The 14,767-nt window shown below is 53.7% G+C and overlaps 1 protein-coding gene across 1 annotated transcript; it reads left to right on the top strand.

The window, feature by feature from the left end:
• The first annotated feature begins 7,149 nt into the window (after nt 1-7,149).
• Nucleotides 7,150-14,626, top strand: BATF (basic leucine zipper ATF-like transcription factor). Its single transcript, XM_063947422.1, has 3 exons — nt 7,150-7,451; nt 7,525-7,629; nt 14,289-14,626. Exons 1-3 carry the CDS (start codon nt 7,389-7,391, stop codon nt 14,448-14,450), a joined length of 330 nt encoding a protein of 109 aa, XP_063803492.1. The 5' UTR covers nt 7,150-7,388; the 3' UTR covers nt 14,451-14,626.
• The last annotated feature ends 141 nt before the right edge of the window (nt 14,627-14,767 follow it).

The following is a 14,767-nucleotide window of genomic DNA, read 5'->3' as shown; positions in this document are numbered from 1 at the left end:
CCAGGGAGCTGGCTCTCCCTGTCCCCCCAGGGTGGCACTACCTTTGTGGCCTCGCCGCACGCAGCGGCGCACCCCCCTGTACCTAAGCCCGGCGGCCCGGGACACTTGTCCCGGCCGCCGTGACTCTGGCTTTGTTTCAGCGCTGAGGCGCCGGGAGCGTAGCTCCCGGACCCCAGCGCTCACCATCCTGCTGGGCAGCCTACTTTCACCCACGCCGCTAGGGAGCCGGCTAGCCCGGTCCCCCATGAGCGGCGCCTGTCTGGTGGCCTCGCTGCAGCGTTCGGCGGGGAGCCGGGCTGCAGCGCACCCCCCTCGCCGGCTAGCAGCCCGGGACGTCCGTCCCGGCTGCTGCGGCTGGCCACCCGTGCTGGGCTGAGGCGCCGGGAGCAGAGCTCCCAGCCCCCAGCGGCGGCTCTCACAGAGAGCACTGCAGCGGGAGCCGAGCTCCCAGCCGCAGCGCTCACCCTTCTCCCCGGCGCGCACACTCCAGTGCGCCCGGGGCTACACTGACTGCTGCCGGGAGCGGAGCTCCCGGACTCCGGCGGTCAGCGGCTGCCTCCTCTCCCCCGGCGCGCACACTCTGCTGAGCGCGCCGGGGGGCTGTCCTCCCTGCCGTGGTCTCCGGAGAGGTCCGGGACCACGGCACAACCATAAAATACATGCATTTAAACATTTTACACATCACGGCGCCTAGCGACCAACATAATTCAAATTTGGCGCCAAGCGCCCCTTTGTCTTAAAAAATGGCGCCGGGCACTAGGGGTTAACCCCTTCAGTGCCGCAGGCGGCCATTTGCCCCGTGGCTGGGGCTCTCCGGCCACACTCCTCCCCCCCCATTCAAGCGGGTCAACCAGGGACCCATGTCCCAACGATTTGGGTCCTGGTCCCGCAGTCCGTTGGGGTGAAGGGGACGCTACCTGGGGGGTGTAGGCTCTGGCCTAGACAGTTCATCCATAGTGTAGTGGGCCTCTCTTCGTGGGTGCACAATGTTCAAATAGTCCACCTGAAGTCCAAGTTCAAGGCTCCACCACAAAAGTCTGTCCAATTCCCCCAAGGTCGGTTGCAGCCACCTAACAGGTAGGTGGTAAGTCACCACGGTGGGGGGCCGGTTACAAACAAGTGCCACCCACGGTGTCCCAACTGTGGCATACCCCACCTCCCACAATAGCAGTTTTCTGCTCAAACAGGCCACAGGGTGCTCCTGCCCATATGGCTCTTTCTGGCTCGGTACTGCTCCCAGTCCGTGCAGTGGCGCAATAGTTCGTAACACACAGTCCTGGTCAAGAATGTGCGCCATCAGCACTGGAGCGGGTACCCGAGCCTCCTTCAATGACTGGAATGCCAACTCGCAAGCGGGGGCAAAGTCCACTGACTTGGGAATGCCCTTCCTAGCCATCTCTGTCAAGGGGTTCACTACAGGACTAAAGTCAATGACAACATGTCCGTAGGGCCTTACAGGTTCTAAGGTCAGTACCGGTCTGGGTGATGTGGGTCGGGGACAGCCTCTGGTTGCCTCCACCCCCTCTGGGTTGGGCCTACCCCTGTCTCCTCCCACATGGTGCCCCAGGCATTGCACCTCCGTCGTACCTATCTGGCAACGGTCTGCCCTAACTGTCAGACCTGCCCTCCAATCCTCTTCTGTCGACCTATGACACGGGAAACCTACCCTGTCACCTAGGCCTACTCTTCCCTCCTCGTCCACTACCTGTGCCACAGTGATGGCGGCCAGACCACCAGCCTCTGGATCCTGTGTGGCATCCACTACAGGGAGGCTGCGTGTCTTCCCCGATCTACTGTGCACAGGCAAGGGACCTGCTATGTCCACAGCAACTTGCTGCAAGGGTTCTCCTATGGGCAGAGGCCCAGAGACAACACAACCGCTGGAGTGCCCCGGCTGCCAACGCATGGCACCAGCCTTACATGTGGTCTGGGCGTCATCCGACATTCCAGACCAGGGTAAGCTCTGTGTCAGGCACTTCAGGGTACGGTCTGTCTCCGGGTTACTGTCCAAAGGGGTTTCGCTGGCAACCGACACCGGTTGCACAGGAAAGTTCCCTGGGGGGACCAGTTGGACACATTCCCTATCTGGTCTATCCCCTCCCACTTTCCTGGCTACCCTGTACCTTAACCCTTCCCGCCAGGTCAACCTCCCCGCCCCAACCCTGTCAAGGCCGCTGCCAGAGTGGCGCCTCATGCCTTTCGGGGATGGGTCAGAGAGTTGAGCCTCCCTAAACTCCTGCCTGTGGCCCTCAATCTCTCCTAAATTGGGACACTCTACAGGGGGATCTAGGTGGGGACTACTAGGGTCAGTCTGGTAGGGGTCAGTCATGGAAAAGTCAGTGTGGTTTCTCATACTCACCGCCGGAGTTGGCAAACCACTTGGGTCAGGAGCATCATTGGGCACCCCCACAGGATCAAACGAGCTGGAACCGACATCCTCTGCGTTGCTAGGGGACGTAGGCATACCAGAGGCAAAAGGCATGCGGGGTCGATGTACTGATCTAGCCGCTGTGATCTTTTCCTCTGGGCTGGTTGATGCTGTGGTTGGCTGTGCTGGCAGTTGTCTAGCAGCTGTAGTCTTTTCCTCTGGGCTGGGCTGTGCTGGAGTAGCTGATGTCAACGGTGGCTTTGGAACTTGACTCCGGGGAATGGCGCCAACAAACGTAGTGACGATCCCACCACCCAGATCATTTCCTAGGACCACATCAGTTGGGAGACCATCCATGACGGCAACTTCTCGCAACTCTGGTCCAGCTCCCCAGTCCAGGTAGACTCTTGCCATGGGAACCGCTTTTTCTGTTCCTTCTGCCAGGGTGATCGTGGCAGTGCGACCCTGCAATACTGCAGCAGGATCTATAAGGTGGGGGCTCACCACAGTGATTGAGGCCCCAGAGTCTCTTAGGCCTTCTCCCTGCAGGGGTCCCACGTGGACTGGCTGCAGGTGCCTCCACATGTTGTGTAGGGGCTGTTTGGCCATGCAGGTGACTCTCTCCGCAGAGTGCACCTGTCTCTCGCCACACTCCATCGGACTGACTGGTGGGGGAACAGTCTCTGTAGGCTCATCTCCTCTCGTCAAACAAGCGAGCCGGGCTCCAGCACTCGGATTTGGGGCACGAGTCTGGGGTGCTTGGGATGCAGGACAGTTCATCCTCAGATGTCCGATTTTCCCACAGCCGTAGCACTTCTTCTCCAGTCGTGGCACCGATGATCTCTGATCAGTTGCAGGGACGCTGCGGTGCGGTTGCTGGCCAAGAGCACCCGGGTTGGAAGATGCTTGTCTTTGGGGGTGATGAGCTGAAGAGGGGGGTCCCCTTGGTGGTACAGTCTGTTGGAGCTGGCTGCTGGCGGGGCGCTTCTGCCCCCGTGGCCGAATTGCCACATACTTGTCGGCTAATTGGGCAGCCATCTTTAAGCTGGGTGGCTCCCGATCTAGCACCCACTCCTTCACTTCTTGGGCGCACCGGCGGTAGAACTGCTCCCTGCAGATCAGGTCGATCAGTGCGTCCCATGTAGTGGCGTCCGAATCCTTCACCCACTTCACCACGTACTGCCGCAGCTGGGTGGCGAACTGCTCATGGGTGCTGCTAGGATTCTTGGGCAAGTCTCTGAATTTCTTCCTGTAAGACTCGGGAGTGATGAAGAATCGCTGGAGGAGGGCCTTCTCGACTTCGTCGTAGTTCCCACAGTCCTCCGTCGCCACTCCTCGATAGGCCTCCAAGGCCTCTCCATGCAGAGTGGGCACAAGGTGTCTCACCCACTCTGACTTGGGTAGATCGTGTAGTTTACAAGTCCTTTCAAAAACTTGCAAATGTCCATCAATGTCCCCATCACTGTCTGCAAACTTGGCAAACTGAATACGTCCTGATCTGTGTACAACAGCTGACAACGGCTCCCGGGGTATCACGGCCTGTGGTGCCCGCTCATCACGCCACATCTGGATGATGATCAAGCGCTCTTGCTCCGTTGCCCTTTCCCCCAATTCCGCTAGCCGATCTGCTAGGCTATCCGTACTGCCCCCCCTGGGACGTTGGGATCCTGGCCCTGCTAGGGATTGCTGGGAAACATGGCTGCTGTGAAAGGGGGCGGGGCTTGTGGTTCTCACCGGTTCCTTACGAAGGTCCACTGTTGGGCCGTCCTCTGCGATGCTGACGCCGTCAGTGCTTTCCACCTCCGCCCGATGAGACTCCTCCACGCTCCTGAGCGCCGCCTTCATGACGCTTCTGGACGCGTTGGAAGGGATATCCACACCCTTCCCCTGGCATACGATCTCCAGATCCTCCTTGGACATTCCGCTGAATTCCGCCATCTTGTGCGTTCTCCTGCGCTGCAGTTACTCCTCTCCTGAGTAACTCGGCTTCTCCAATCGGGTGATGAAAAGCCGCCTGGGATGATCCCACCACTATGCCACCAATTTCTGTGACAGGACGATACCGTACGAAAGCACTCGCAGCTTCCGCGTCCCGTTGACTGCGCACAGAATGGAAGGTCAAGCCGCACGAGGCCTGACCACATAGGGGATTCCCGCTTACCGTCAGTAACCGCCTGTTACTGACTCCACCCACTGCGCTGTGGGCGGGTTCTCGCTGCCACCACCAAACTCCTAACCTGCCGTGGCGTTTGGAACCACGGTTCTGCTCTGTATGTGCCGACGCACTGCTTTACCACACCTGTGTGGTGTCGACGAATCCCCACTAGCCACTTGCTAGGCCTCTACCGGTAGCTGGCGGAAGGCGGAGCTTGGAGACGTCAGGTGCTTCCCTGGACAGCCGGAGAACGGGGCTAGGTTTGGCCTAACCCTGTTGGTCACAAGATGAAGCAGTCTTCTTGAGGCAAAGGTGTTTATTGCTCAAATAACCTTTAAAAAGGCTCCTCCCTATTGCTAGGGGCAACGGCATACAATCAAGATCTTTTCAGCAGAAGAAGATGTTACAATACACACTCCTATGGGCCAACTGCCCTTCTTTTATCCCTCTCCAAGACCCCTTACCACAGGGGGTAAGCCCGCCCTGTGGTGTACAACCAATCAATGTTTACCCATGAGCTGTGCATGCTCTGGTCTCATGCACACCCAACATTGGTCCCTATGGACAGTGGGGAGTGGTCGGTCTCCTTGGACTCTCCCATCTGGGAGAGCAGGGTACTCCCACGGTGCCGTTCAGTCTGGCTGGGGGGAGGTTTTCCCTCCTAAACTGACTTCCAGAAACCTGCCCGGGACCCCTCTCACTGCCTGCAGCCTGGATTTGGGCTCCAGAGCTGGGCAGCCTGGCTCCCCGGTCCAGGTTTCCTGGCCACTACGGCTGATCTCCGTGGAGCTCCAAGAAACCACTCAGCTTGTTTTATAGCTAAGCTGCTTCTCTTTCTCCCTGTGCCCATTGGAACTGTGAGGCTGGATGGGAAAGCATTCCGTTTTTAGGGAAAAGGTCTGGGAGAATCCATCAGCCTGCACAGCCATGGATTCCCCCCTCCTGGGACACACAATCAAGTAAGTGCAATTTCTCTTTAAATACATTACATTTTAAATCACACTGTACATTTCCCTGTAACTATACACTGAGCCTGTGCCCTGCACAGACTCTACATACTCAGGCACTGCAGTGCCTTCCCTAGCCCTGCAGCCTGGCTGCTAGGGCTCTCTGTGTGCTGGAGGTATGGGGCTGGCTTCCCCCATCCTGCAGCCTGCCTTCCTGCCTCTGGGGTTCCAGGGAGCTGGCTCTCCCTGTCCCCCCAGGGTGGCACTACCTTTGTGGCCTCGCCGCACGCAGCGGCGCACCCCCCTGTACCTAAGCCCGGCGGCCCGGGACACTTGTCCCGGCCGCCGTGACTCTGGCTTTGTTTCAGCGCTGAGGCGCCGGGAGCGTAGCTCCCGGACCCCAGCGCTCACCATCCTGCTGGGCAGCCTACTTTCACCCACGCCGCTAGGGAGCCGGCTAGCCCGGTCCCCCATGAGCGGCGCCTGTCTGGTGGCCTCGCTGCAGCGTTCGGCGGGGAGCCGGGCTGCAGCGCACCCCCCTCGCCGGCTAGCAGCCCGGGACGTCCGTCCCGGCTGCTGCGGCTGGCCACCCGTGCTGGGCTGAGGCGCCGGGAGCAGAGCGGCTCTCACAGAGAGCACTGCAGCGGGAGCCGAGCTCCCAGCCGCAGCGCTCACCCTTCTCCCCGGCGCGCACACTCCAGTGCGCCCGGGGCTACACTGACTGCTGCCGGGAGCGGAGCTCCCGGACTCCGGCGGTCAGCGGCTGCCTCCTCTCCCCCGGCGCGCACACTCTGCTGAGCGCGCCGGGGGGCTGTCCTCCCTGCCGTGGTCTCCGGAGAGGTCCGGGACCACGGCACAACCATAAAATACATGCATTTAAACATTTTACACATCACGGCGCCTAGCGACCAACATAATTCAAATTTGGCGCCAAGCGCCCCTTTGTCTTAAAAAATGGCGCCGGGCACTAGGGGTTAACCCCTTCAGTGCCGCAGGCGGCCATTTGCCCCGTGGCTGGGGCTCTCCGGCCACAGAACCTATATACTGACATGCACAGAGAACAGTTACATGTGAGATGCACACTGACACGCACAGAGAATAATTACACATGTCCTATATACTGACACGCACAGAGAACAGTTACATGTGAGATACATATTGACACAGAATAATTACACAGGACTTATATACTGGCACACACAGATAATAATTACACAGGTCCTATATACTGACACGCAGAGAAAAGTTACATGTGAGATACATACAGACACACACAGAGAATAATTGCACGGAACCTATATACTGACACACACAGAAATTAATTACACGGAACCTATATACTGACATGCACAGAGAACAGTTACATGTGAGATGCACACTGACACGCACAGAGAATAATTACACATGTCCTATATACTGACACGCACAGAGAACAGTTACCTGTGAGATACATAGAGACACGTACAGAGAATAATTACACGGAACCTATATACTGACACGCACAGAGAACATTTACCTGTAAGATGCATACAGACCTGATGAGAAAGCAGGTAGGCAGAAACTACATGCTAACACGCACAGTGTACAGTTACGTGGGAGCTGCCTGCTCTGTTATTGGAAACATGTCACACCTGTGACATCATCGTGTTTCCTCTACTTCCTGTTTCTGTCTCGCCCTCTCGCCCCCTCACCACACTGCGCTGGGTTTTCCTGGGTGATTTTTGCGATGTGACTTTATTTTACTGTGACCTTTCCGAGATGTTTCTCTCACGTGACTTCCAGCTCAGGTCCCCAGATAGGAAACCACAGGAGGAAGGTGAGAGCGTGATGGGTGGGGCCAGACATGTAGCGAGTGGAGTATACAGAGAGCAGAGGAGACGCAGGCAGACAGCGAGAGGTACGGGGAGGACCGCAGGACATGCAACCAGACTCCGACAGCGATGAGCCAGGGTACAGCAGTTCCCCGTCCAGCCTCAGACAGGTACTGACCCCGTGGCTTGGCGTATAGGCCGCATGTCTCTGAGCACGCTCTGGTGTCACCTCTCTGCTTTCAGGATTCCTCCGATGATATGAAGAAAGTTCAAAGGAGAGAGAAAAATCGTATTGCAGCGCAGAAGAGTCGCCAGAGGCAGACAGAGAAAGCTGACACGTTACACGTGGTGCGTAAGAGACCAGCATACCTTGTACCACCCATCATACACCTCACATAGACTGGCACAGGAAGCCCCCCCCCCCCCCTCCTTTCCTGTTCCTGCCAGGTCTGCTATACCCTCCAATGTCTACAGCAATGTCCTTCTGTATATAGCATTCACACTGCGCTGTGCACCAATGTCTGTATTCTGTGCATCACTAACAGTATACCCTGCTCTGTACACCATTGTCTGTCTACTGTGCATCGTTACCTCTATAACCTGCTCTGTACCCCATTGTCTATATACTGTGCATTGTTACCTGAATACCCTGCTCTGTACCCCATTGTCTGTATACTGTGCATCCTTACCTCTATACCCTGTATACTGTGCATTGTTACCTGAATACCCTGCTCTGTACACCATTGTCTGTATACTGTGCATTATTACCAGTATACCCTGCTCTGTATCCCATAGTCTGTATACTGTGCATCGTTACCTGAATACCCTGTATACTGTGCATAATTAGCAGTATACCCTGCTCTGTACCCCATTGTCTGTCTACTATGCATCCTTACCTCTATACCCTGTATACTGTGCATTGTTACCTGAATACCCTGCTCTGTACCCCATTGTCTGTATACTGTGCATCCTTACCTCTATACCCTGTATACTGTGCATTGTTACCTGAATACCCTGCTCTGTACCCCATTGTCTGTATACTGTGCATCCTTACCTCTATACCCTGTATACTGTGCATTGTTATCTGAATACCCTGCTCTGTACACCATTGTCTGTATACTGTGCATCCTTACCTCTATACCCTGTATACTGTGCATTATTACCAGTATACCCTGCTTTGTATCCCATAGTCTGTATACTGTGCATCGTTACCTGAATACCCTGTATACTGTGCATAATTAGCAGTATACCCTGCTCTGTACCCCATTGTCTGTATACTGTGCTTCCTTACCTTTATACCCTGTTCTGTACCCAATTGTCTGTATACTGTGCATCGTTACCGCTATACCCTGCTCTGTGCCCCATTGTCTGTATACTGTGCATTGTTACCTGAATACCCTGTATACTGGTCATTATTACCAGTATATTCTGCTCTGTCCCCCATTATATGTATACTGGTCATCATTACCTGAATACCCCGTATACTGTGCATTATTACCAGTATATTCTGCTCTGTACCCCGTTATCTGTATACTGTGCATCACTAACAGTATACCCTGTCCTGTACCCCATTATCGGTATACTGTGCATCACTAACAGTATACCCTGCTCTGTACCCCATTATCTGTATACTGTGCCTCCTTACCTATATATCCTGCTCTGTAGCTCATTATCTGTATACTGTGCACCATTCCCTGTATACTCTGCCCTGTGCACCATTCCCTGTATACTCTGCCCTGTGCACCATTCCCTTTATACACTGCCCTGTGCACCATTCCCTTTATACACTGCCCTGTGCACCATTCCCTTTATACACTGCCCTGTGCACCATTCCCTTTATACTCTGCCCTGTGCACCATTCCCTTTATACACTGCCCTGTGCACCATTCCCTTTATACACTGCCCTGTGCACCATTCCCTTTATATATTGCCCTGTGCACCATTCCCTTTATACACTGCCATGTGCACCATTCCCTGTGTACTCTGCTTTGTGCACCATTCCCTTTATACACTGTCCTGTGCACCATTCCCTTTATACACTGTCCTGTGCACCATTCCCTTTATACACTGCCCTGTGCACCATTCCCTTTATACACTGCCCTGTGCACCATTCCCTTTATACACTGCCCTGTGCACTATTCCCTTTATACACTGCCCTGTGCACTATTCCCTTTATACACTGCCCTGTCCACCTATCCCTTTATACCCTGTCCTGTGCACCATTCCCTTTATACACTGCCCTGTGCACCATTCCCTGTGTACTCTGCTTTGTGCACCATTCCCTTTATACACTGTCCTGTGCACCATTCCCTTTATACACTGCCCTGTGCACCATTCCCTTAATACACTGCCCTGTGCACCATTCCCTTTATACACTGTCCTGTGCACCATTCCCTTTATACACTGCCCTGTGCACCATTCCCTTTATACACTGCCCTGTGCACCATTCCCTTTATACACTGCCCTGTGCACCATTCCCTTTATACACTGCCCTGTGCACCATTCCCTTTGTACACTGTCCTGTGCACCATTCCCTTTGTACACTGTCCTGTGCACCATTCCCTGTGTACTCTGCTTTGTGCACCATTCCCTTTATACACTGTCCTGCGCACCATTCCCTGCGCGCTCTGCCCTGCACACCATTCCCTGCGCATACTGCTCTGCGCCACATTCCCTGCATGTTCTTACTGTGCCACCACGATCCACTGCACCTTATTGGGGTTGCTCTGGCTCACTGACCTACCAGGCATCCACTGAATAAGGAATAGTGGAGAGGTGGTGCAGGATGCTGGGCTGTACACAGTACTGCGGGGTGTAGAGTGCAGTGTTGGCCCAGGGACACAATGGGATCTCAGTGATGATATTTATTAGCTCGTAACACCTGCACCTATGTGCACTTACCACTAGGTGTCAGTGGTGTTACAAGGCTTACTTGGGTTTCTGGCACTTTTATTACACATTTATTACAGTCTGGGGCTGGAGAAGGGTAAACCAGCACCAGTAGCCAATCCAGGCTGACCCTCTTATCTCTGCACTTTTCATTCAGGACAGAGGTTGAGGTGGGGAGAATGGGGAGAGTATGGGCTACAGCTGTATACTCATCTCCTGGCTGGGTCTGCTGTCACCTTAGCAATCATGTGCTCAATGTACTGTGTATAACTAACTCTCTTGCTGGTGACATTGTGAAGGAAGAATGATCGAGATTGGATCGTGCGCTTCTTTCCAATATGGACTAAACAAATAATGTTCTTAATATATAATGTAGTTCAGGTATTGGCAAATAGCGGTTGCCTTGACATGTAAGCTTTTAGTCCAGGTGACTAGGAAGAAGAGCTACAGTAGGGTCTCTTAAAAATAAATGCTTTCGAGTATAGAAGAATTCCTGCTCGCAAACCAATTGGGCTCTGAACTCCAGTGACATGAATAGGGGGCACTACAGTGTGGCATACTGTGAACTAGGGGCATTATGGTGTGGCATACTGTGAATTAGGGGCACTACAGGTGGGTACACTATGAATTGGGGTACTACAGGGTGACATGCTATGAATTCGGAGCACTACAGTGGCACACTATGAATAGGGGGCACTACAGTGTGGCATACTGTAAATAGAGGGCGTTATGGTGTGGCACACTATGAATTAGGGGCACTACAGGTGGGCACACTATGAGTCAGGGTACTACAGGGTGACATAATATGAATTGGAGGCACTACAGTGGCACACTGAATAGGGGGGCACTACTGTGGAACTAAAGTGTGGCATACTGTGAACTGAGGGCACTACGGTGTGGCACACTATGAATTAGGGGCACTACAGGTGGGCACACTGAGTTGGGGTACTACAGGGTGACATGCTATGAGTTGGGGTACTACGGTGGCACACTATAAATAGGGGGAACTACAGTGTGCCACACTATAAATAGGGGGCACTACAGTGTGGCATACTGTGAACTGAGGGCACTACAGTGTGGCACACTATGAATTAGGGGCACTACAGGTGGGCACACTATGGGTGACATGCTATGAGTTGGGGTACTACAGTGGCACAGTATAAATAGGGGGAACTACAGTGTGCCACATTATAAATAGGGGGCACTACAGTGTGGCATACTGTGAATAGAGGGCACTAGTGTGTGACACACTATGATTTAGTCTGGCTTCTAAACTTTTAAGCTGGCTCCTAGATTCTACAGAACTTACAACTACATGCTAATATGGGCAGAAGCTAATCTGAGCAGAGGGTTTTCCAGTAGCAAGTAAGATCGCAACTGCTAATTTATGCACACCCAGAAAACGCCGTCTGAACGGCCATGACACGTCTGTGTTTACCTAGCCTCTCCCCATTCCCACCCCCTAACGCTGTCTTCCTGTCACCGGCCTTGTGACTAATTATTTGCGACTAATTCCTCGGTCCGACTGCAATTGCAGTTCATTCGCTGTGTGCGCACACTGCGGCTCAGACGCATGCAAGTAAGAAAACATCCGATTTGCATACAATAGCCGCTTTGCGACCGTACTTCGATGAGTCCCAGTAATTGGAGGTCCAGCACACGCTGCTCAGTGCTGTGTGCTGCAGCCTGTCCTCTCTCTCCCTGTGGGGGGGAACGATCACATCCGCCGCCCTGGACACCGGCGACCCCCTGTGCGGCGTGCGCACCATCATATGGTCAACATGCATTACATCAACGGGGTCAAAAGGTTGACCAGTAAAAGGTAGATAGCACTTAAGACCGACGGGTTAACTGTGGTAACAGTGGTGATAAAACATAGAAAATGACACCCAAAAAAACAAAAACTTGTGTCAACCTTTTTTGTGTCGATTGTCTGACCCTGTCGACCCTTTCTGCTGGCTACCTTTTGACCCTGTCAGTCTTATGCTTGTTTACCATATGGGGCGGCCTAATGACTGTCTCTATAATTACCGTAGATCTTATATACCACACCCATTAGCAGCTGTATATCGCTGTAACACACTCTGTAGTTACCGCACTTTTTAATGTCTCTTAGCACAAAGGTTAACAAACTACTGATATCCAGTCATCAGTGGTAACTATTGGGTTAATTGACTAGTTAACAAACACACTGGTCAATTAACCTAATACCGTCGATAACTGGATATTAGTAGTTTGATAATGAAATCATAGTATAACCTTTGTGCTATGAGACACTGAATAGAGTGGTGAAACGCCTTTCTTATCCATTAACCTGTTCAGCACAGGTGATGGCAATCATACATTACCAGGAAAGTGCAGGAACAGAGCATTTTATCCCTCATGGAGAGGGTCAGGTAGGCAAGTATGCTCCAGTTACGCTATTGCAGCCGCTGATTCCCCCGTCTCCTCCTCTCCTCCCCCGTCTGCTCCGTCTCCTCTGCTGCTCTCCCGCTGCTCCCCCCACCGCAGACATCTCTCTCACCATCCCGCACCGCGCCGCTGACAGCTCCCCCCTCACCTCCGGCGCCGCTGACAGCTCCCCCCTCACCTCCGGCGCCGCTGACAGCTCCCCCCTCACCTCCGGCGCCGCTGACAACTCCCCCCTCTTCTCCGGCGCCACTGACAGCTTCCCCCTCACCTCCGGCGCCACTGACAGCTTCCCCCTCACCCCCGGCGCCGTTGACAGCTCACCCCCCCCGGCACAGCTGACAGCTCACCCCCCGACACAGCTGACAGCTCACCCCCCGACACAGCTGACAGCTCACCCCCCGACACAGCTGACAGCTCACCCCCCGACACAGCTGACAGCTCACTCCCCGACACAGCTGACAGCTCACTCCCCGACACAGCTGACAGCTCACTCCCCGACAAAGCTGACAGCTCCCACTTCACCCCCGGCGCCGCTGACAGCTCACCCCCCGGCACAGCTGACAGCTCCCCCCTCACCTCCGGCGCCGCTGACAGCTCCCCCCTCACCACCGCTGACGGCTCACCCCCCGGCACAGCTGACAGTTCTCCCCCTCACCCCCGTCGCCATAGACAGCTTCCCCTGATGCCGCTGTCAGCGCACCCGCAGCGCTGACAGCAGCAGCAGGTCAGGAAACCGGGAGCGGCCAAATCCGACAGTCGGATTTGGCCGCTCTTTGAATAGGGGTTGGCGGGTCCATTCCGACAACTGCATGTCGGAATGGACCCGACTCTTAATGAATATACCCCTAAAAGGGAAATCCATGAGCAGAGCATTCTGTCCCTCCTGGAGAGGGTCATGTTGGGAGGTATGAGGTACGCTCATGTAATAACCCCGTCTATATTCTATTCTTGTCAGTGTTAGGACACAAGTGTATTCCTTAATGTATATACACGGTTAATACCAAACTGAGAAATCAGCATACAATTAATGTTTTAATCACATATTTAATTCATTATTTCACTTATTAAGACATCTTTTACCATATTATACTGGTGAGGAAATTTTAATAAAACCCAATAAAGGTTATGAGGGAGATGTACTAAGGGGTGGTCTTCAGTTTTGGACCCCGACAGCCTGCATACCATTCTACACCCATACTAAGCAGCAGAGGAGTGAGCCAGTGGAGAAGTTGCCCATGGAAACCAATCAGCTGCTCTGTATCATTTTATAGTATGCAAATTATAAATGTTACTTCAATGCTGATTGGTTGTCATGGGCAACTTCTCCACAGGCTCACTTCTCCGCTCTTTTCACTGCTTAGTACATCTCCCCCTATATTTTATATAATTTCCCAGTGCGCCAACATAAAGGCAATTCTTTCTCTGTTTGTGGTTTTATCCATGTAAGTAGTAAGTCAGTGATAAATACGTTTCTCCCAAGCATGGCATGGGGAAAGTTCTAGTGAATTACGAGGTGGTGTTAAAGTGGTCAGAGGGTGGGATTACACGGCCGTTTCACAGTTAGCGGCCTGCGCGGATACCGTGGCTAGGAGTTCTGCCGGTGGTCATCTGTTAATGGCAGAGAAAGCGGCGACGTGGCCTGTGCCAGCGTATCCTGATGAGCTCGGTAACTGAATCTCACCGACGTGTTTCTTATTCCTCTGCAGGAGAGCGAGAATCTGGAGCGGCTGAACTCCACTCTGCGCAGGGAAATCCGCGGCCTGCGCGAGGAGCTGAAGTATTTGACGTGCGTCCTGAGCAGTCACCAGTCTGTGTGCGTCCTGGGAGGCCAGAAGCAGCCGGCGTTCCAGTCACGCTATCAGCACTGACACACGTGTGCCTCATAGACTGTTATCCGGAGGTTCCAGGACACGACAGGCCCGGTATCGCACACTGCGTGTAGTACTGTTATCTGGATTCTCAACCTGTATTTCTGCAGCTGAGCCGACGGCATCTGTCCAGAGTTCCCCATTTCTGTTTCACAATTACAGAACCTTTTATAAAACCTTGTGAGTCATACGTGCTGATTTCCACCGAAACATCAACTTCGTGCGAGGAAGACATGATACACGCACATGTGAGTGTTCCAATAGTCATACCTCCACCGGGGTACATGTGAGTGTGCTTCTATAGTCATACCTCCACC

The sequence above is a fragment of the Pseudophryne corroboree genome, chromosome 12 (assembly GCF_028390025.1).
Source record: "Pseudophryne corroboree isolate aPseCor3 chromosome 12, aPseCor3.hap2, whole genome shotgun sequence".
In the NCBI taxonomy this organism is placed as follows: Eukaryota; Metazoa; Chordata; class Amphibia; order Anura; family Myobatrachidae; genus Pseudophryne; species Pseudophryne corroboree.
Note: the sequence above shows the minus strand (reverse complement) of the source record. Positions and strands in the feature narration are given on the sequence as shown.